Raw genomic sequence first — 22,787 nt, forward strand, 5'->3', positions numbered from 1 at the left:
TATGAGGAGAGACATATATGTAAATTACATATTTAATCTGGCGCACATGAACACTAACAATAAGGACTCTTAAATCATTCTTCCACTGTATTTTCAAATAATGGAGCATAACTGTAATTCAAATAGTTTCTATGCTCTTGAAGATCCTCTAGCTGGGTCTTAATTCATGATTCTCTGTTTTTTACATACACCCCTATAAACTTGTTTGGACTCCCTAGAATCAAGAAATGGTAGCAAGTAGCTATGAAAGACATAGACTAAGTCTCTGGAGATCTATTAGATGTTGACTTGACATCTTGAGTAACGTAAGTTTACCTAAGTACCTATGGGAAGGGCTAGCCTTGATTAGATTGGCAAGGAATTTGGGTGTGCTACAAAGTTAATAGTAGCATTGAAAATAACTACTGCAATTTATATAATTTACTTCTGGGCAATGTCCCTGTGTTGCACTGGTTTCCTTCTCTGTAATTCCAATGTCAGGGAATTGTATTTCTTTATGTTGGTTTTAAATATATTAGTCTTCAAATTATTGTAGCCCTGTGGGACCTACTGTGGTCAGTTGTTCCCACTGATGACTGTCAGGCCTCACATCAACTGTACTTGGGTTCCAAGTGGACTCATTTACCCTGCATTTGCCTCATGACCACCACTACTGTTACCACTTAAGGGGCATTCATCTGGGCTCTGCCAGCAAATCATCTCTGTTTCTAACTTGAGAAACCTTGTTATAGGGTCCCTGAAAAGCTTCCTTCATTACTTCCCAGAAGCCTTAGTAATATGAGCCCTGATAGATCTGATATCTAAGTCCTTCAAAGGCAGATCCATTTGATTTCTTTCATATTTTTGTACAGCTTATGTTACAAAAGTACAGAACCTTTTTATCAATAGGCTACATAATTACCTAACAGATTTTGATATGATTTCCTGTAGTTGTTCCTCTTGAGAAACACTGGTTTATTTCTACCAGTCAGTGGTGAAAGTCAGCCTATAGTTCTGTAGACATCATTTCCGTTTGCTACTAATGTAGGATTGGTAATTGAGCCTCTTCTCAAGCTTTTCTCTTAGAATAAAAAAAGTTTTTTTTTTTTTTTAGTAAAATAAACATAAAAATTTTACTATTTTAGTCATTTTAAGTGTGTAGTTCAGTGGCATTAAGTACATTCACAGTGTACTTAACGTTGTACACAGTATTGTGTAAATATCACCACTATTTCCAGAACTTTTTCATCATCCCAAACAGAAACTCTGCACCTATTAAGCAATAACTCCCCATTCTATCCTTCTCCCAGCTTCTGGTAACCTTTATTCTATGTTCTTTCTCTATGAATTTGCCTATTCCAGATACTTCATATAAATGGAATCATATTTGTCCTTTTGTGGCTTATTTCACTGAACAGAATGTTTTCTTTTTTGTTTGCTTGGGAGTTTTGTTTAGTTTTGTTTTTTGAGATGGAGTCTCACTCTGTCACCCAGGCTGGAGTGCAGTGGCGCAAGCTCTGCTCACTACAAGCTCCACCTCCCAGGTTCAAGCGATTCTCCTGTCTCAGCCTCCCAAGTAGCTGGGATTTTAGGCGCACACCACCACATCCAGCTAATTTTTGTATTTTTAGTAGAGACGGAGTTTCACTATGTTTGGTCAGGCTGGTCTCAAACTCCTGACCTCGCGATCCGCCCGCCTCGGCCTCCCAGAGTGCTGGGATTACAGGCGTGAGCCACCATGCCTGGCCAAGCTTGGGGTTTTTTTTGAGACAGTGTCTCACACTGTTGCCCAGGCTGAAGTGTAGTAGTATAGTCACAGCTCACTGCATCCTCAACTTCCCAGGCTCAAGTGATCTTCCCACCACAGCCTCCCTAGCAGCTGGGACCACTGGTGTGCACCACCACACCTGGCTAATTTTTATTTTTACTTTTTTTTTTTTTTTTTGAGACAGAGTCTTGCTCTGTCACGCAGGCTGGAGTGCAGTGCGCAATCTCGGCTCACTGCAAGCTCTACTCCTGGGTTCACGCCATCCTCCTGCCTCAGCCTCCCAAGTAGCTATTACAGGTGCCCACCACCATGTCCGGCTAATTTTTTGTATTTTTATTAGAGATGGGGTTTCACCGTATTAGCCAGGATGGTCTCAATCTCCTGACCTTGTGATTGGCCCACCTCGGCCTCCCAAAGTGCTGGGATTACAGGCATGAGCCACCACGTCCGGTCACCTGGTTAATTTTAAAATTTTTTTTGGTAGAGTTGGGGATCTCACTCTATTGCCCAGCCTATGAACATGTTTTCAAGGTTCATCCACATTGTAGCATGTATCAGAATTTTATTCCTTTTTATTTCTGAATGTTCCATTATATGTATATACCACATTTTGCTTATCCATTCATCTGTTGATGGACACTTGGGTTGATTCCACCTTTTAGCTATTACGAATAATACTGCTATGAGCATTGGTGTATGAGTATCTGAGTTCTTGTTTTCAATTCTTTTGGATATATACCTGGAAGTGGAATTGTGCTGGGCTATATAGTAATTAGATGTTTAACTTTTTGAGGAATTGCCAAACTGTTCTCTACAGCAGTTGTACCATTTTATATTGCCACCAGCAATGCACTGGGGTTCCAATTTCTTTACATTCTCATTAACACTTGTTAATTTCTGTGTTTTAAAAAAAGAAAAAATATATAACCATCTTAGTGTGAAGTGGTATCTCATTGTGGTTTTGATTTTGTATTTTCCTTATGACAAATGATGCTGAGCGTCTTTCGTGTGCTTGTTGCTGTTTGTATCTTCTTGGAGAAATGTCTATTCAAGTCTTTTGCCCATCTTTGAATTGAGTGGTTTGGGGATTTTTGTTTTTTTTTTTGAGTTGTAAGAGTTCTTCATATATTCTGCCACCTCTTTGTCTGCCTGGGTAACAGGGTAATGCTGGCCTTATAGAATGAATTAGGAAGTATTCCCTCTTCTTTAGGTTTTTGGAGATTTTGAGATAATGTATGTTAATGCTTCTGTAAGTGTTGAATAGAATTCCCCAGTGAAGCCATCTGTTCTTGGGCTTTTCTTTGTTAGGAAATATACATACCTACATATATACGTATATACATACATACATACATATATATATTTTCTGAGACAGCCTCTACCTCCTGGACTCAATGATCCTCCAACCTCAGCCTCCCGGGTAGCTGGGACTGCGAGTGCACACCACTATGCCTGGCTAATTTTTGTATTTTTGTAGAGGCAGGGTTTCTCCACGTTACCCAAGCTGGTCTTGAACTCCTGGGCTCAAGCCATCTCCCTTCAGCCTGCCAAAGTGCTGGGATTAGGTGTGAGCTATCCCACCCAGCCAGTGTTCTCTTATAACCTTTTTTATTTCTGTAAAATCAGCAATAATATTCAATAATATTCTTTTTCTTTTTTTTTTTGAGACAGAGTCTCGCTCTGTCGCCCAGGCTGGAGTGCAGTGGCCGGATCTCAGCTCGCTGCAAGCTCCGCAGCTCCGCCTCCCGGGTTTACGCCATTCTCCTGCCTCAGCCTCCCGAGTAGCTGGGACTACAGGTGCCTGCCACCTCGCCCAGCTAGTTTTTTGTATTTTTTTTTTTTTTTTTAGTAGAGATGGGGTTTCACCGTGTTAGCCAGGGTGGTCTCGATCTCCTGACCTCGTGATCCGCCCGTCTTGGCCTCCCAAAGTGCTGGGATTACAGGCTTGAGCCACCGCGCCCGGCCTAGCGATAATATTCTTACTTTCACTTCTGATTTTAGTGAGTCTTTTTTTTTCTCAATTTTTTAAAAAGAGCAGCTTGAAAAGGACCAAGACTAGGATGTTTAAATTTAATTGAACTTACGTAAATCTCAGTGAGGGGGAATGAGCAGAAGGTAGAAGATCAGATGCTTTGAGGACTTTGGGTTGACCCATATAGTATACATTTTGTTGATTCTTAAGCTTTAGGGTGCTGTGGAACCAGTTATGTTTTCTTTTGTTTGAGTGTAGAATTATTAGTTTGTTAAATGGAAGGAAAGATTAAACAGCTAAGCCTGGAATGGGCAAGGTGCAGCTAAATCTGAGGAAGAACAGAAATAAAAGAACTAATTGCCTCTAGTGCCCTTGCCATCTCTTCAAAGTCTTATAGATTTTACCACCTCTCACTGCACACTGTCTCCTCCATGATATATGGCTGCCGACAGCACCAGAATTTTTTCTTACAGGTTTCATGATAGGAGACACGGACTGATTTTTACCTCCTAGATTCCAAGTTTAAAAATCTTAGAAGAGATATATGAGCTCAGCAAAGTAGAGCCTACCCTGTATCAGCTAACTCTGGCCATTATTTTGGGAGAACATGGCAGCTCTTTATTAGACATTTGGAAGAGGGTAGAACATGGGAAGAATAAAGTTCCTAGGAGAGTAGAGTTGGTAAATGAGACAGAATGCCCACAGTATATCAAAATTTGTTAATGGTATGGGATAACCAAACGAATGATACAGACAGCAGAGTATCTAATCTTCAAACACTTTTTCTCAGAGAATAGAGATTTAGCCCAACGGTAAGTATTTATGTGCTTAGAATATTTGTAGTTAATAAAACCTTCCCCAGGATTGCATAAGAGTTATAGCAGCTCCAGCCTGGCCAGCATGGAGAAACCCCATCTCTACTAAAAATACAAAATATTAGCTGGGCGTGGTGGCGTGTGCCTGTAGTCCCAGCTACTTGGGATGCTGAGGTGGGAGAATCAGTTGAACTCGGGAGGCAGCGGTTGCAGTGAGCTGAGATTGCACATTGCCTGGGGGACAGAGCGAGACTCAAAAAAAAAAAAAAAAAAAAGGAGTTGTAGAGATACCATAAATATAATCCCAGCAATGCTCTCTCTCCTTTATATTTACTCCCTACTATATTTTGCAACTCTTTTTTAATGACTTCATTGAGTTATATTTCACATACCATAAAATTCACCCATTTAAAATGTAGTTTTAATTTTCAAACATTTTCAAAATCTCAGAAAGAAAGCTTTGCCCATTAACAGTCACTGCCCATGGCCCTCCTGTCCCCTTACACTGCCCGCCCCACCCCCTGCCACCAAGTTTGTGGTACCTACTTTGTCTATCTTCTCTCTAGAGATTTGCCTTTCTGAATATTTCATATAAATGGATTCCTACGATAGGTGGTCTTTTGTGTCTGGCCCCTTTCATTAGCATAATGTTTTCAAGATTCATAAATATTGTACCATGTATCAGTACTTCATTCCTGTTTATTTTTTTGCTGGATAGTATTTTATTGTATGGTATATAACACATTTTAATGATCAGTTGATGGATATTTGCATTGTTTATAATTTTTGGCTCTTAGGAGTAATGCTATTTTGAACATTTATGTTCAAGTTTGTGTGGACATATGTTTCATGTCTCTCAGGTATATAGCTAAAAGTGGAATCACACGGTCATATGGTAAATCTTTGAGGAGCTGTCATACTGTTTTTCAAGGTGGTTCTACATCCTCACCAACACTATTATGGTGACTCTCTTAATAGAGATGAAACCTCATTGGTTACATAAACTCCCTCTGGAGAAGAAATGGATTTTTTTGACCACATTTCTAGAAGTTGAGAGTCAGACAATCAGTTATCTAGAGCTGAGATGAATCACCAAGGGAAACTATATACCAACCAAGAGATATGCAGTAGCACTTTGGGGAAATCAGTGTATATTTTGGTAGTATGAGGAGATAAAGAAGCAGGCAAAGACAGAAAAAAGTATAGTCAGGGAGGTAGGTTAGATGATAAATAGGGAAGATTTTGTACCATAAAAATAGAGGTGGAATTTTTTAGTAAGGGGATGGATAATGGTTTACAGAAGATTAAGACAACTAAGACAAGACTTTGGATTTATTGACCAATAGTTAGATTACTGTGACTTTCTTGGGACAAATTTTTTACATGATGACCAAAATTGTAAGAAGGGTAGGGAAGTGGAGAGACAATCTAAGTCACACTTTTGAACCACACGACAGTAAATGGAAGGAGAGAAGACTTCACTGATGGGTGAATAAGTCCTGGGAGAAGAGGGTACATTGAAAAGCAGATTATAAATTGATTGGAAGTTGCTATTAATTTATTTTTTAGCCAATGAAATTTTGTTTTGTTTTGTTTTGTTTTTTTGATAGTCTCACTCTGTCACGCAAGCTGGGGTGCATGCAGTTGCAGGATCTGAATAGCTGGTATTACCGGTGTGCAGCACCACCACGCCTGGCTTTTTAAAAATTTTTTTAAGACAGAGTCTCACTCTGTTGCCCAGGCTGGAGTGCAGTGGCATGATCTCGGCTCACTGCAACTTCCGCCTCCCAGGTTCAAGCACTTCTTGTGCCTCAGCCTCCCAAGTAGATGGGATTACAGGTGCGTGCCACCACACCCAGCTAATTTTTGTATTTTTAGTAGAGATGGGGTTTTGCCATGTTGGCCAAGCTGGTCTTGAAATCCTGGCCTCAAGCAATTGATCTGCCTTTCTCACCGTCCCCAAGTGCTGGGATTACAGGCGTGCAAATGGTCTTTACAAGAAGCAAAATGTCCACAGAGCAGGTACAGATGCAGATTATCTTTGCTTGGTCTTCCCCTTGCTTTGGCAATCACTATGCTTCCATATAAGGGGATATTTATAAAAATTGGATTGTTTTTGTTCTTGGAATCTACTTTGGCTTCAGCAATGGGAGGTCCCTCTAGGGAGTGAGAAGAGACCATACCCTGAAGTCTCTAGAAAGCTAGAGATAGATGTAACCTTTCTAGGATATTGAAGAGTATGTTTCTTAGCAGAGGAAAACTGAAGATACACAGGAGGAGAAACACAATGCAGCGGGATAAGAGAAGAGGTTACGGGCTGGAACAGTTATAAAGGATATGGACATTTGATGTTGAGAAGGAAGTCAAAGAGCCTAAGTCAAGATCTGTTTCATTTTCTAATGTTAAAGCACTGAGACTGGGACTTGAGGAAAGGAGAAAGTTTTGGAAATCTGTTTTGAGAACGAACAAAAGTTATCTCAACAATAACAGTGAGATCCTAACCTTGAATTCATAGGAGACTCATGGTTTCAAGGCAGGAAGTAAAGAATTTGGAACAAGAGTGAGTGTGGAGAGAAAACAGGTGCTGTCTTTTCTAGCATTGAAAATTGGCACAATAGAGATGGGATTAAGGAATATTTTAATTGTGGTTGAATGAGACTAAAATCATGGCCCATAAAATCCAGATACAGTATGCAGAGTAAAGGAAGCCAGAATAGGGGTGATAGAGTTAGTGAATAGGAAGCTTTCCAGAGATCAGAAGTCACAGCAAAATTCATGAGAATAAAAAGGTTATAGTCTGAAGAATTTTAGAATTTAAAATATTGGATACTTTCAAAAATTACAAGGCCCCAAATCTGTAAAATAAGATACTGTGCCAATATATGACTTTCTAAACAGTTAACTTTAGTTAGGAATATAACTGCTAAGAGAAACAGACATTTTCACAATAATAGCTGGAGACTTCAGTACGCCATCTTCCATAATGGATGGAACAACCTGGCAGAAGTTAAGAAATAGAGGATCTGAACAATGCAATAAATCAACTAGATGTAACAGACAGAACACTCAACCCAACAACAATACACATTCTTCTCAAGTGCACATGGCATATTCTCCAGGATAAACCTTATGCTAGGTCACAAATTCAGTCTCAGTGGATTTTAGAAGGTAGATATCTATATTAGACAGAGTTTTCCAGAGAGACAGAACCAACAGGAGATACATATCGAGAGAGAGAGATAGGAGAAGGGATGGGGAGAGAGTATGGAGGAGGGGACACTGGTACAAGTCCCAAAATCCAAAGGCTGGAGGACCTGGAGTTGCTGATGTCCAAAGGCAAGGGAAGAGAGGTATCCCAGTTCCAGGAATCAGAATGAACTTGTCTTTTCTCTGCCTTTTTGTTCTGTCTGGGCCCCCAATTAATTGGATGGTGCCTGCTCACATTGAGGGAGAATCTTCCCCGACTCAGTCCACTCACTCACACGCCACTCTTCTCTGGAAACGCCCTCATAGACACACTCAGCAATAATACTTTAGCGACTATCTGCTTTTGCAGTCAAGTTGACACCTAAAATTAAGCATCACGAGCTCATACAAAGTATCTTCTCTGACCACAACAACATGAACTTCGCAATCATTAACAAAGGAAAACTGGAAAATTCACAAATTTATGAAAATTTAAAACACGCTCTTAAACAACCAGTGGAGCAAAGAAGAAATCCTAAGGAAAATTAGAAAGTAACTTAGAGATGAATGAAAACAAAAATATATCAAAATTTATGGGATACAGCAAAAGCAGTGCTAAGGGGGGAGTTTTTAGCTATAAATCCTTACATTAAAATACAAGAAAGATCTCACATCAGCAACCTAACTTTACAACCTAAGGAACTAGGAGAAGAACAAACAATCCAGAGCTAGCAGAAGGAAGGAAATCAGATAATTTTGTATAATCTTGATAAATTGTGTTTTAAAATAGTTTTACAGCTTTAAATTATGTCTAATATTTGCTTAAATTAAATGTTACAGATTTTCTTTTTTTGTTTTTTGAGATGGAGTTTCGCTCTGTCTCCCAGACTGGAGTGCAGTGGTGTGATCTCGGCTCGCTGCAGGCTCTGCCTACCGGGTTCACACCATTCTCCTGCCTCAGCCTTCCAAGTAACTGAGATTACAGATGCCCGCCACAACACCTGGCTAATATTTTGTCTTTTTAGTAGAGATGGGGTTTCACCGTGTTAACCAGGATGGTCTCGATCTCCTGACCTCGTGATCCGCCCGCCTTGGCCTCCCAAAGTGCTGGGATTACAGGCATGAGCCACCGGGCCTGGCCCCACAGATTTTCTTTTTAATTAAATTGTTTAAATCAGCTAATAGACTCTGGAAAACAAAATAACTGGTTCAAAACAAATTGGTTGCTCTGAAATGTTTGGCTGTAAAATATCAAATGATTTGCATTTTTAAATGTATCATTTTATTTCAGGTTGCAGTGTAGGATTTTGGAAGTCCTCCCTCCATCACATCAAAATGGTTTTGCTAATGGACATGTTAACAGTGTGGATGGAGAAACTATTATCATCAGTGATAGTGATGATTCAGAAACACAAAGCTGTTCTTTTCAAAATGGGTAAGTGATTTTTATTAATTTTTAAATTATTTGGCAAATTGCCTACTGATATTCCATTGAAACAACTTTTTTTTTTTTTTTTTTTTTTTTTTTTTTGTTGAGAAGGAGTTTCGCTCTCTCACCCAGGCTGGAGTTCAGTGGCTCAATCTCAGCTCACTGCAACCTCCACCTCCCATGTTCAAGCGATTCTCCTGCCTCAGCCTCCTGAGTAGCTGGGATCACAGGCTCCCTCCACCATGCCTAGCTAATTTTTGTATCTGTGATAGAGACAGGGTTTCACCATGTTGATCAGGCTGGTCTCGAACTCCTGACCTCAGGTGATCGACCTGCCTCGGCCTCCCAAAGTCTTGGGATTACAGGCGTGAGCCACCGCACCTGGTCCCTACTTTTGTTTACTTGAAAAAATCCATTCTGTACTTTAACAGTCATTCCCTTTGGCACACACAATAAAGAAACGCTGTGACCACCTAAAATTCAGACAGTTGATGGTCTGTGTCATCTGGGTGCTGTTGGAGAAAAATCACACAAACATGTAGCTAGGAATTTAAAATCTCAGCTGAGTCTGCGACCAATTAAAAGTTCTTTTACATGTTTTAGCTCAGCAACCTCTTCTGTTCTCCACAATGACTATTCTAAATCATTGTTTCTCCATTCTGGTCCCTTTTAGGCATCTCAGACTTCAAAATGCTTTCTCCCACCTGTCTTGTGTCTTCCTTGGTTTCCTATTTTTAGTGAACAGTACCATAATGTTAAAAAAAAGAAATCTGAGATCACTCTTACCTACTTCTTTTACTTTGCTCCTGAAACACCAGTGTTGATAAGTTCTTTCAGAAACTTTTTGTTCAAGTTCTCATTTTACCTGACATTAACTATTATAGCTATAACTAGCATTTGAGAATTGACTATGATCAGGCACTGTGCTAAGTGCTTTATATGCATTTTGGTCAGTTCTGGAAAAGTGTTGTAATTCTAATTTAACAAGAAAAAACCTGAGACTCAGGAAGGTTAATTGGCTTTGTACAAGGTCATCTAACTAGCACATTGTCTGACAGAGTAATTTTTAAGTGAGTGAATGAAGCATGACATGCTCCTGTATAAGTCTTTTGATACATCTCTCGCTTTTTTTTTTTTTTTTTTTTTAAAGAGATGGAATCTTGTTCTGTTGCCTAGGCTGGAGTGCAGTGGTGAGATCGTAGCTCGCTGCAGCTTCAAACTCCTGGGCTCAAGCAGTCTTCCTGCTTCATCCTCCCAAGTACCTAGGACTACAGGTGCATGCTACCATGCCTGGTTAATTTTTAACTAAAAAAAAAATTTTTTTTTTTAAAGTAGAGACAGGGTCTTGCTATATTGCTCACGCTGGTGTCAAACTCCTGGCTTCAAGAGTTCCTCCCACTTCAGTCTCTTGAACTGCTGGGATTACAGACAGGAGCCACTGTGCCCGGCCAACTTGCTACTCTTAACCAGAAAAATAAATTACTGTATTACTTGTTCATGTCTTCTGTTAAGTATAGGGTTCGGGATGCAAAATTTGTGGGAATTATAGTAGTAAATGTATGTCCTTGAGCATGTCTTCATGTGTTTTGTTTGGACTATGTCAAAGATTGTAACCTTTAAATGGAGTTAGTTGTAAATGAGATGAGTGTGTGCATAGGTACAAATATAAGTAAACATGTAAGTATTCATTAACAATAAGTACAAATAAAGTCTCTAATTTTTTGGAATGCCTCTTGAAAATTTTAATTCAAGGTATAAAAACTAAGCCCAGTCTTAAAGGATTGAACACAGATTTTGTATATGCAAGGTATTTTTAAAGTTCATGTTTAAATATGGTAAGCATTTATTTATCTGAATTTTTTTTGAGACAGTTTCGTTCTTGTTGCCCAGGCTGGAGTGCAGTGGCACAATCTTGGCTCACTGGAACCCCCTGTCTCTCAGGTTCAAGTGATTCTCCTGCTTCAGCCCCTCTAGTAGCTGGGATTAAAGGCATGTGCCACCACCCCCAGCTAATTTTTGTGTTTTTAGTAGAGACAGGGTTTCTCCAGTTTGGCCAGGCTGGTCTCAAACTCCTGACCTCAAGTGATCCGCCCACCTCGGCCTCCCAAAGTGCTGGGATTACAGGTGTGAACCGCTGCACCCGACCCATGTAGTAACTTTTTTTTTTTTTTTTTGAGATGCAGTTTCACTCTGTAGCCCAGGCTGGAGTACAGTGGTGCAGTCTCGGCCCACTGCAACCTTCCTGGATTCAAGTGATCTCCTGCCTTAGTCTCCTGAGTAGCTGGGACTACAGGCGCGTGCCACCACGCCTGGCTAGATTTTGTATTTTTTAGTAGAGACTGGGTTTCACCATGTTGGCCAGGCTGGTCTTGAACTCCTGACCTCAGTTCATCTGCCTATATCGGCCTCCCAAAGTGCTGGGATTATAGGCGTGAGCCACCATGCCTGGCCCCATGTAGTAACTTTTCATATACTTTTCTAATTAAGTGCTGTGAGGTGATTTGAGATGAGGACTGTGTAGATTCTGGGGATCAGCATGCTGTTATTCAGCTCATGAATGTCCCTTTTGCAGATATGGACATGAGCTACCTGCATATTTTTTGGCTAATTTGTAACTTTGAATACAAAGCACATTAATTCAAAATTTCAGTTAGTAACTTGAATACAAAGCACATTAATTCAAAATTTCAGTTAGTATTAGTAAATATTTTGCCTGTTATAATGTAGCATTTTGAAGAAGACTTCCATTGGTGAATCCTACTTGTGACATCTGTAGGAAGTTTACTACAAAGTATGATTGAATTTGGCTATAGGAGCAATCAGTCATAATTTCCTGACTAAATAGACTGTGCCATATCCCTTGTATACAGTTAACTTGGAATAGACCCTTGATATGAGAAAAGTGAATAAGCTGATCAATTATTTTTTGTTTTTTTGTTTTTGTTTTTGAGACAGGGTCTCACCCTGTCACCCAGGCTGGAGTGTGCAATGGCGTGATCTCAGCTCACTGCAGCCTTGACCTCCTGGGTTCAAGCCAGCTTTCCTAGTAACTGGGACTACAGGTGCACACCACCCATGCCCAGCTAATTTTTTGTATTTTTTGTAGAGATGGGGTTTCATCATGTTGCTCAGGCTAGTCTGGTATTTCTAAGCTCAAGCAATTCACCCACCTCAACCTCCTAAAGTGTAGGGATTACAGGCATTGAGCCCGCACGCCTGGCCTAATCAATTATTTATTCACAGGATTTTTTTGTTTTGTTTTGTTTTTTGAGACAGAGTCTGACTCTGTCGCCCAGACTGGAGTGCAGTGGTGCAGTCTCAGCTCACTGCAAACTCCATCTCCCTGGTTCAAGTGATTCTCCCACCTCAGACTCCCAAGTAGCTGGGATTACAGGTGCATGCCACCACACCCAGCTAACTTTTGTATTTTTAGTAGAAATGGGGTTTTGCCATGTTGGCCAGGCTGGTCTCAAACTCCTGACCTCAGGTGATCCACCTGCCTTGGCCTCCCAAAGTGCTGGGATTACAGATGTGAGCCACCACACCTGGCCTATTCACAGGTATTTTTATTTTTATTTTTATTTATTTTTGTTTTGAAACGGAGTTTTGCTCTTGTTGGGCAGGCTGGAGTGCAATGGTGCGATCTCGGCTAACCGCAACCTCTGCCTCCCGGGTTTAAGCAATTCTCCTGCCTCAGCCTCCCGAGTAGGTGGGATTACAGGGATGTGCCACCACACCTGGCTGATTTTGTATTTTTAGTAGAAACGGGGTTTCTCCATGTTGGTCAGGCTGGTCGCGAACTCCCAACCTCAGGTGATCCTCCCGCCTTGGCTTCCCAAAGTGCTGGGATTACAGGTGTGAGCCACCCCGCCTGGCTCACAGTTATTTTTAACTAATTTGTCTATGATTAAAGAATCTCAGCCTTCACTATACATCAGTATCATAAAATACCTATTTGTTTGTGGATTGCTACTGCTGTATGTAGACATCGTCAGATACATAGCTGTCTTTGGACCTTACTATTTCTAAATTAATTCCCTAATTTTTAAAAATTCTCTAATTTGAGTAATAAATTGACTTCCAGGTAATTTTCCTTGCCATCAAAACATAATGTGGATTTTCTCATGTTTCTGTAGGTTGTTTAAAGAAAAGGGAAGGGAACAAGTACTTATTCATTTATTTTTATTCATTTATTCATTAACATTTTTTCATTTAGGCTTATAACAACACTCACATAAATTGTTTTATTTCTTAGAATCATTCTGTAATGGTAAATGGACGTATCCTCATATCACTTAGTAGAAATGGAAGTTCGGAGTTAGGAAATTTACCCAGCATCACATAGCTCATTATGTCTACAAGATATATGTAGTGTTGTCAAGATGTCAGTTCTTCCCATCTTGATCTGTAGGCTTATCCCTACTTAATATGTAGGTTCAATGCATTCCCAATCAAAATCCCAGCAAGTTATTTTGTGGATATCAGTAAACTGATTATAAAGTTTATATGGAAAGACGGGAGACCCAGAATAGCCAACACAGTATTGAAAAACAAAGTCAGAGAACTGACACCACCCAGCTTCAAAACTTACTGTGAAACTACAGTAATCCATAAAGTGTGGTATTGGTGAAAGTATAGACAGATCGATCAATGAATCAGAATAAACACTTCTGAAATAGACCCACATAAATGTAATCAACTGACTTTTGACAAAGCAGCAAAGGTAAAACAGTAGAGAAAATAGTCTTTTCAATCGATAGTGCTAGAAAAACCTGGATATACACATGTAAAAAAAAAATCTAGACATAGACTTTACACTTTTTACAAAAATTAACTCAAAATGGATTGTAGACCTAAGTGTAAAACCCCTAGAAAACATAGAAGAAAACCCAGATGACCTTGGATATGGTGATAATTTTTTAGATATGACACAAAAGGCATAACCCATGAAAGAAGTAATTGGTAAACTGGACTTCCTTAAAATTATGAACACTTTTACTCTGCAGAAGACATTGTCAAGAGAATGAGAAGTCAAGCCACAGAGTGTTTTGCAAAAGATAATCTGATGAAGGATTGTTATCCAAAATATACAAATAACTCTTAAATCTCAATATTAAGAAAATGAGGGCTGGGCACCATGGCTCATGCCTATAATCCCAACACTTTGGGAGGCCAACGGGGGGTGGATTGCTTGAGCTCAGGAGTTCGAGACCAGCCTGGGCAACATAGTGAAACCCCCATCTCTACCAAAAAAAAAAAAAAATTAGCCGGGCATTGTGGTGCGGGCCTGTGGTCCCAGCTACTCAGGAGACTTGAGGTGGGAGGATGGCTTGAACCCAGGAGGTGGAGGTTGCAGTGAGCTGATTGAGCCACTGCCCTCCAGCCTGGGTGACAGAGCCAGACCCTGTCTCAAAAAACCCAAAAAAATGAGCAACCCAATTAAAAAATGGCAAAAGATCTGAACAGGTACCTCACCAAAGAAGCCATATAGATGGCAAGTAAGCATATGAAAAGATGTTCAACATCATATGTCATTAGGGAATTGTAAATTAAAACAACAATGAGATATGACTGTGTACTTATTAGAATGACCGAAATCCAGAACACTAACAACACCAAATGCTAGTGAGCATGTGGAGCACCAGGAACTCCATTTATTGCTGGTGGAAATGAAAAATGGCATAGCCACTTAGGAGCTCAGTTTGTCAGTTTCTTATACTACCAAACATACTTTTATATCATGTAGCAATTGCATGCTTTGGTATTTACTCAAATGAACTGGAAACTTACATTCACACAAAAACCTGCACATGGGTGTTTATAGTAGTGTTATCTGGAACCTCCAAAACATTGAAGCAACTAAGATGTCCTTCAGTAGGTGAGTGGATAAACTGTGGCACATAAAGACAATGGAATATTACTCAGCACTAAAAAGAAATTAGCTATTAAACCATGAAAAAACATAGAGGAAATTTAAATGCATATGTACTAACTGAAAGAAATGTACTATATATTTAAACTCATGTGGGTATATGCCTATATACATTATACAATCTGAAAAGGCTCCATACTGTATGATTCCAACTGTGACATTCTGGAAAAGGCAAAAAGCTATGGAGACAGTAAAAGAATAAGTGATTGCCAGGGGTTTTCAGAAGGGAGGGATGAATAGTCAGAGCACAGGGGGTTTCTGGGGCGTTGAGACTATTGTGTACAATACAGTAGTGCTCCTATATCCATGGGGGATATGTTCCAAGACATTCAGTGGATTCTTGAAACCACAGATAATACCAGACTATATACACTATGCACAAATTTCATTTTCCTTCTTCACAATTTCATGAATAGAAGATTCATTCTTATCATAGATTAACTTAGGAAACTCAGCATACAATTTTTTATTCCTTATTAAGTCCAGAAATTTTACCTTTTCACTTAAAGGAAGCACTTTATGGCTTCTCTTTGGCATATACACGGTGTATACAGTGTGGATATGTAGGACAAATGGAAGATTCATGTCCTGGGTGGGATGGGGCAGGACGGCATGCAATTTAAAACTTACGAATTATTTATTTCTGGAATTTTTTTCTTTAATGTTTTCAAACCACAAGAGGATACCTGTCATTATCTACATTTGTGAAAACCCATAGAATATGTAACACTGAGAGTGAACACTAATGTAAACTGTTGACTTTGGGTGATAGTTATGTGTCAATAAAGTTTAGTAATTTAAAAAAATGTATATTTTTTTACTTTTGACTTTTTTTTAAATTTAAAAAAATTTTAAATTAAATTTAAAAATAGTTAAAAGGGCATCAATTACATTCACAGTGTTGTACAACTATCACCACTGTTTACTTTGAAATAGAAATTTTGTATCCATTAAGCTATAACTTTGTTTTCCTCCCTCCTCCCAGCCCCTAGGAACCTCTGATCTACTTTGTCTCTTTGAATTTTCCTATTTTAGATATTTTGTATAGATAGAGATAGGTTATGTTTGCCCTTTTGCATCTGGCTCATTTCACTTAACATGTTTTCAGGGTTCATCTATGTTGTAGCACAATTAGGAACTTCATTCCTTGTTGTGGCTGAATAATCCATTGTATGTGTATATCACATTTTGTTTATCCATTCATCTATTGATAGGTATTTGGATTGTTTCCACCTTTTGGTTACTGTAAATAATGCTGTATTGAATATTGGCATATAGGGATCTGCTTGAGTCCGTGTTTGAAATTCATGCAGATATATGCCTAGGAGTGGATTGCTGGGTCGTATGGTAATCTATGCTTAACTTTTTGAGGAGCTGCCAAACTATTGTTCCCAGCAGCTGTGCCACTTTACATTCTCACCTGCATTATCAGAGGGTTCCAATTTCACCATACATTTGCCATGAGTTGTTATACTGTGGTTTTTAAAAATTATAGTCATCCTATGGGTGTAAAATGGTATCTCATGGTTTTGATTTACATTTCCCTGATGACTAATGATGTTGAGTATCATTTCATGTGTTTACTGGCCATTTGTATATTTTTTTGGAGAAATACCCATTCAAGTTCTTTGCCTGTTTTTAAATTGGGTTGTTTGTCTTTTTGTTGTTGAGTTATAGAGTTGTGATTTTTGTTGTTGTTGTTTTGTTTTGTGTTGAGACAGATTCTTGGCTCTGTTGCCAAGCTGTAACGTAACAGCACAATCTCGGCTCACTGCAACCTCCGCCTCTCAGGCACAAGAGATTCTTATGCCTCAGCCTCCTGAGTAGCTGGGATTACAGGTGTGCGCCAATACCCTCAGCTAATTTTTGTATTTTTAGTAGAGATGGGGTTTTGCCATGTTGGCCACGCTGGTTTCGAACTCCTGGTCCCAAGTAATCGCCTGCCTCAAGTAACCTGCCCACCTCAGCCTTTCAAAGTGCTGAGATTACAGGCGTGAGCCACTGTGCCCAGACTAAGTTACAGAGTTTATTTTAAATAATATATTCTGACTACCAGAGTTTTAAAAATATCTTGATATATTTGGGGGGGGGGCATATTTATAAGTAAAAGTAAATTTTATTTAAAAATTGACTTCTTGGCTATTATTTAATAGGACTAGATGAGAGTTTGGACTGTATTTTAGAAACAATATTTTGTTATATAAGATTGAGGTAAAGAGGATTAGGGTTTTATCTCCTAGTCTTTCTCTCTGAAATTTTACATATGTATTGTGTCTGCTTTCAATAATTTTTTTTTTTTTACTCTTAATGTTTGCCGTTCAAGAATTGGCCCAGTATACACGTTATGCACATGTACCCTAGAACTTAAAGTATAATAATAATAATTTAAAAAAAAAATTGGCCCAGTAATGTTATATTGTTTGTTATTGTTCCTTTCACTCAAAAATTACTAATAGATTTTTAAATAAAATTTATGTGTGAATATCCTTACAACTTGGTGAGACCACACTGTGTGTGATTACTTGATACAGGTTTCCCCTGTTAACAGCCAAATAATGAAGTTCATCTGCAATCACAAATTCTCTGGAATCTGAACTAAATTGATAGACAGTCCTGACTCAAACAGTCACTAGTTTACCATCTGATTTCAGTAGCCAGATGTGCCAGGTATAGGTGAGTTTGTGTAGTTGCTTTTAGAATTTGTAAAAGAAACCAAATATGGTATTCGTAGCAGCTCGAATTAGTATGTGAATGATGCTTTCTAATAATATAATCTGTTATTGTGATTTAAAGCTATCAGGCTGCTGCCTATTTTTTACAATGGATCAAGTTTTATGGAACCATCTCTAAACACATATCAAAAGTTGAAGTACATTATAAAAAATCCTTTAGCCTGACCTGAAAATAGTACATGAATACATGAGTATGCTTTTGGTTACCTATCCTGTCCTGGTGGTGATTTGCAGGAGCACAAGGGCAAACTGTTTTAGAAACGTCTGGGGCAGAGCGTGGTGGCTCATGCCTGTAATCTTAACACTTTGGAAGGCCGAGGCGGGTGGATCATGAGGTCAGGAGATCAAGCCCATCCTGTCTAACATGGTGAAACCCCGTCTCTACTAAAAATACAAAAAATTAGCCAGGTGTGGTAGCAGGCGCCTGTAGTCCTAGCTACTTGGGAGGCTGAGGCAAGAGAATGGCATGAACCCAGGAGGCAGAGCTTGCAGTGAGTAGAGATCGTGCCACTGCACTCCAGCCTGGGCAACAGAGCGAGACTCTGTCTCAAAAAAAAAAAAAATATATTACAAAAAATTAGCCAGGCGTGGTGGCACATACGTGTAGTCCCAGCTAGTTGGGAGGCTGAGGCAGGAGAATTGCTTAAACCCAGGAGTCGAAGGTTGCAGTGAGCCAAGATTGCGCCACTGCACTCCAGCCTGGGCGACAGAGCGAGACATTTTCTCAAAAAAAAAAGGTCTGCAATAATATGTATCTAGCTTCAAAATATTATATGTACTTTCATGCAATGTAGTCTAGCTGTCATTATAACTTGACTAATTGTTAGTAAGATAATGGAATCTGAGTGTTATTTTTAAAGAAGCAGACCCAATTGTTTTGCTATTTGTAGTTCCATGGATGGAAAATTAATGTGTGAGAAATAACATTAGCATTTTAAATTTTTTTATATATATCTCTCTCACCATAAGTAACCACCTGTGCCTAATCAGTTAGTGGGTTGTCATTGTAGAATAGTTATGAACACAATTTGATGATTTCTCTTAAAAGAAACCTTTATGTTGAAAGTATAGGAGTTTTTTTGGTCATTTCTGTTCCGCTGATACACAAAATTGTTTAATTTTTTATAACTTTATTGTCAAATGTTCATAATATATTAGGAAAAACAACTTCTATTATGGTAAAATCAAAGTAGAATTAAAATTTACATATATAACTAGGCATATTGAAATAAACATTTGTGAAATGTTGTTGTGAATAAATAATCGGAATGGTGTTCTGATTTTATAAGTACAATATTTGATGTTTGCTTGTTGTAGAACTAAACACAGGTCTACACTTGTTGGTAATAAAATGGTGAGTCACCATCATGATTGAGATCACTAAATTCAACTTGATTCAACTATTTAGGCCAAGGCTTTGGGTAGCAAGAAAAAAGATTAAAATGTAAGTTCTTTTTAATATTGTCCTTGTAGTTTCTATCTTGTAGGTGAATTCATATTATAAGAAGCAGTTTTTCTTGGTCTCCAGTAATTGTGCTTCTTTGGGAAGAGTGCAATTAGGATTTTATTTTATATAGAATTTTGCATAAGTATTATAGATAGCAAAGCCCCAGTAAGAATATTTTCACTGATTAGAAAAAAATTTCTATTTATCTTCACAAATGAATTTCATGGTACAGCAAGAACAGTAAAAGATAATTCTTTGCACATATAAACTCACACATTTTACAGCCTTAAATCCATTAAGATATAGTCTGGGGCCAGGCGCAGTGGCTGATGCCTGTAATCCCAGTACTTTGGGAGGCCGAGGTGGGTGGATTGCCTGAGGTCAGGAGTTTGAGACCAGCCTGGCCAACATGGTGAAACCCTGTCTCTACTAAAAATATCAAAAATTAGCTGGACATGGTGGCGGGCACCTGTAATCCCAGCCACTCGGGAGGCTGAGGCAGGAGAATTGCTTGAACCCAGGAAGCAGAGGTTGCAGTGAGCCGAGATTTGTGCCATTGCACTCCATCCTAGGCAACAAGAACAAAACTCTGTCTCAAAAAGAAAAAAAGATAAGCTCTGGTATGGTAGCTCACACCTGTAATCCCAGCACTTTGGGAGGCTGAGGTGGGGGCATTGCTTGAGCCCTGGAGTTATACATCAGCCTGGGCAATGTGGAGAAACCCTGTCTCTACAAAAAATACAAAAAATTAGCCGGGCATGGGTGGCACATGCCTGCAGTCCCAGCTACCCAGAAGATTGAGATAAGAGGATCACTTGAGCCTGGGAGTTGAGGCAGCAGTGAACCATGATCGTGCCATTGTATTCCAGCCTGGACAACTGAGTGAGACCCTGTCTCCCCTAAAAAAGGTCCATATACAAGTTTTCTAGACTCCATACCAATATCTGAATACTCAGTTAGAATCTAAATTTTTAGGAATTACTACTCACATCTTGGTTTTCTCTCCTGTTAGTATATTAATTATTTTATAATTTACAAAAATGTGGGGGAACTAATTTTTTTTGTGTATTTAATTGGTTATATAAAATATATTTATGTTAATATATAATGCATAGTAAAATACATACTTATAACATTTGTAATTAATATTGCCACTGGTAATAATTTTAAGTGCAACTTAATATACTTGATCAATCTCTTATGTATAAAATGGTAGTGGTTAGTGCTAAGTTGAGACCTATTCAAAAAGTATTAAGTTAACTTAATTCTCTTGTTCTTAAACTGCTGCTAATTCATTAAAACTCATTTGTTTTTCCTTTATTTCAATAAATTTTCTTTCTTTTTTTTTTTTTTGAGACGGAGTCTCGCTCTGTTGCCCAGGCTGGGGTGCAGTGGTGCGATCTCAGCTCACTGCAACCTCTGCCTTCCAGGTTCAAGCAATTCTCCTGCCTCAGCCTCCTAAGTAGCTGGGGCTACAGGCACAGGTCACCAAGGCCAGCTAATTTTTGTATTTTCAGTAGAGATGAGGTTTCACCATATTGGCCAGGCTAGTTGCAAACTAATGACCTCATGATCTGCCTGCCTCCGCCTCCCAAAGTGCTGGGATTGCAGGTGTGAGCCACCACACCTGGCTGAAATTTTCTTATTGAGAACTCCTCTCATTGCTTCGTTTGTTTTTTATTTTATATTATTATTATTATTATTATTTTGAAGACGGAGTTTCTCTCTTGTTGCCCAAACTGGAATGCAATGGCACGATCTCGGCTTACTGCAATCTCTGCCTCCCGGTTCAAGCGATTCTCCTGCCTCAGCCTCCTGAGTAACTCGGATTACAGGCACACACCACCACACCTGGCTAATTTTTTGTATTTTTAGTGGAAATGGTGTTTCACTATGTTAGCCAGGCTGTTCTCCAACTCCTGACCTCAGGTGATCCACCTGCCTCAGACTCCCAAAATGCTGGGATTACAGGCGTGAGCCACTGCGTCCATCCTGTTTGTTTTTTGAGACAGGGTCTTGCTCTGTCACCCAGGCTGGAGTGCAGTGGCACAATCACAACTCACTGAAGCCTCCAGTCACGCTCAAGTGGTCCTCCCATCTCAGCCTCCAAAGTAGCTGGGACCACACACGCATGCCACCATATCCAACTCGGTTTTGTGTGTGTGTGTGTGTTTTGTAGGTTTCCCCATGTTGCCCAGGTTGGTCTCAAACTCCTCAGCTCAAGTGATCCACCAGCCTTGGCCTCACAAAGTGCTGCGATTACAGGTGTGAGCCATCACACCCAGCCAGCATTGCTTCTTTCTTTACATTTAGAATTCTCTCTTTGATCTGTTCTCTTGGAACAGTGCTTTTCATACCACAGGTTGTTATGGCCCCATGTAGGTTGTGAAATTAACTTGGTAATGAACTTTAATAGAATAGAAAATACTAGATATTCTATATAGTACAGGTGCAGATTTAAATACATCTACTGATTTACGTATATACTGAGTCTTAGTGTAGAGATACTTGGCCTTCCAACTTAGAATGTAATGCTATTGTAGGTAAATAGTTTTACTCGTTTAATTGTGTCATATCCCTTTTGTGTTTAACACTTCCCCTGCTTTGTGTGTGCTATATTTATGTAACTTTAAATCTGATTCTCATTGTTAGTACTTTTCTTAATCATCTTACCATATCATTTTCTGCTCTTCTCTATGACCCCCACTTACATCCTCTTTACATTCACAGAGGTGGCATTTTCAGAATCCTACCTCTTCTCTCTATTGCTGCTACTTCCATTTAAGTCCATGCTGCAATCAGTTCTCAGTAGCTTTCCAACTGGTATTCCTGTTTACACTCCTGCCCCAGATTGTCTTTTCCACATAGCAGCCAGAGTGATCCTTCTGAAGTGTAAGTTAAGTTATTATCACTTTATTATTAAAAATCCTCTAGTGACTTTATTCAGAGTAATATCCAAAGCCTTGTAATCTGGCACTGCTGCTACATCTCTGAATCTTTTTTCATTTTCCTAATTCATTTTGCTACTTTTGTAAATTGTGCATGCCTCCTCCCCCTCAGGGTTTTTACTTCTTTTCTCTTTTTTTAGAAATTCATTTCCCCAAGATTTTTCATGAGTTGCTCCCTTGGTTGGTGTTTTTTTTTTTTTTTCCCCCTTCCAGATCTCTGCTTAAATATCAACCTCTTTGAAGGCATACTCGGTCAACTTATCAGAGATCACTCTATAAAATAGTGGCTCCCCCACCCTGTACTCTGTTCTCTTCATAGAACTTATCACTTCTCCTGTTGTATATGTTTTTGTTTGCTTGTATCTCCTCACTGTTTCTATTTTGTTGACTACTGAATCTTCACTATTTAGAGGAGTATCTGGCACATTGCAGACTGGTAACTATTGAATAAATGAATGAATACACCCTCAAAGGGAAGAAAAGATGTGAAGTTGATGGGGGGTAGGGATTAAATGTGTAGTCTCTTGGCCAATTTAAACTACATTGTCTCCATTTTTATTCTTGGATTATATAGCTGTA

General features: G+C 39.1%; 1 protein-coding gene across 3 annotated transcripts in view; it reads left to right on the plus strand.

Moving 5' to 3' along the window:
- The window catches only part of BAZ1A (bromodomain adjacent to zinc finger domain 1A), a 128,665-nt gene that overhangs the window by 39,301 nt on the left and 66,577 nt on the right, over positions 1-22,787 (plus strand). For all 3 annotated transcript variants that reach the window (XR_002734774.1, XM_023227459.1, XM_023227458.2), the window contains exon 4: positions 9,012-9,155. Coding sequence is in view for 2 of the 3 variants with exons in the window: in XM_023227459.1 (XP_023083227.1) it covers positions 9,012-9,155 (144 nt within the window). In the remaining variant the exon portion in view is untranslated. The remainder of the gene's footprint in view (positions 1-9,011; positions 9,156-22,787) is intronic.

The sequence above is a fragment of the Piliocolobus tephrosceles genome, chromosome 6 (assembly GCF_002776525.5).
Source record: "Piliocolobus tephrosceles isolate RC106 chromosome 6, ASM277652v3, whole genome shotgun sequence".
NCBI classification, from domain to species: Eukaryota; Metazoa; Chordata; class Mammalia; order Primates; family Cercopithecidae; genus Piliocolobus; species Piliocolobus tephrosceles.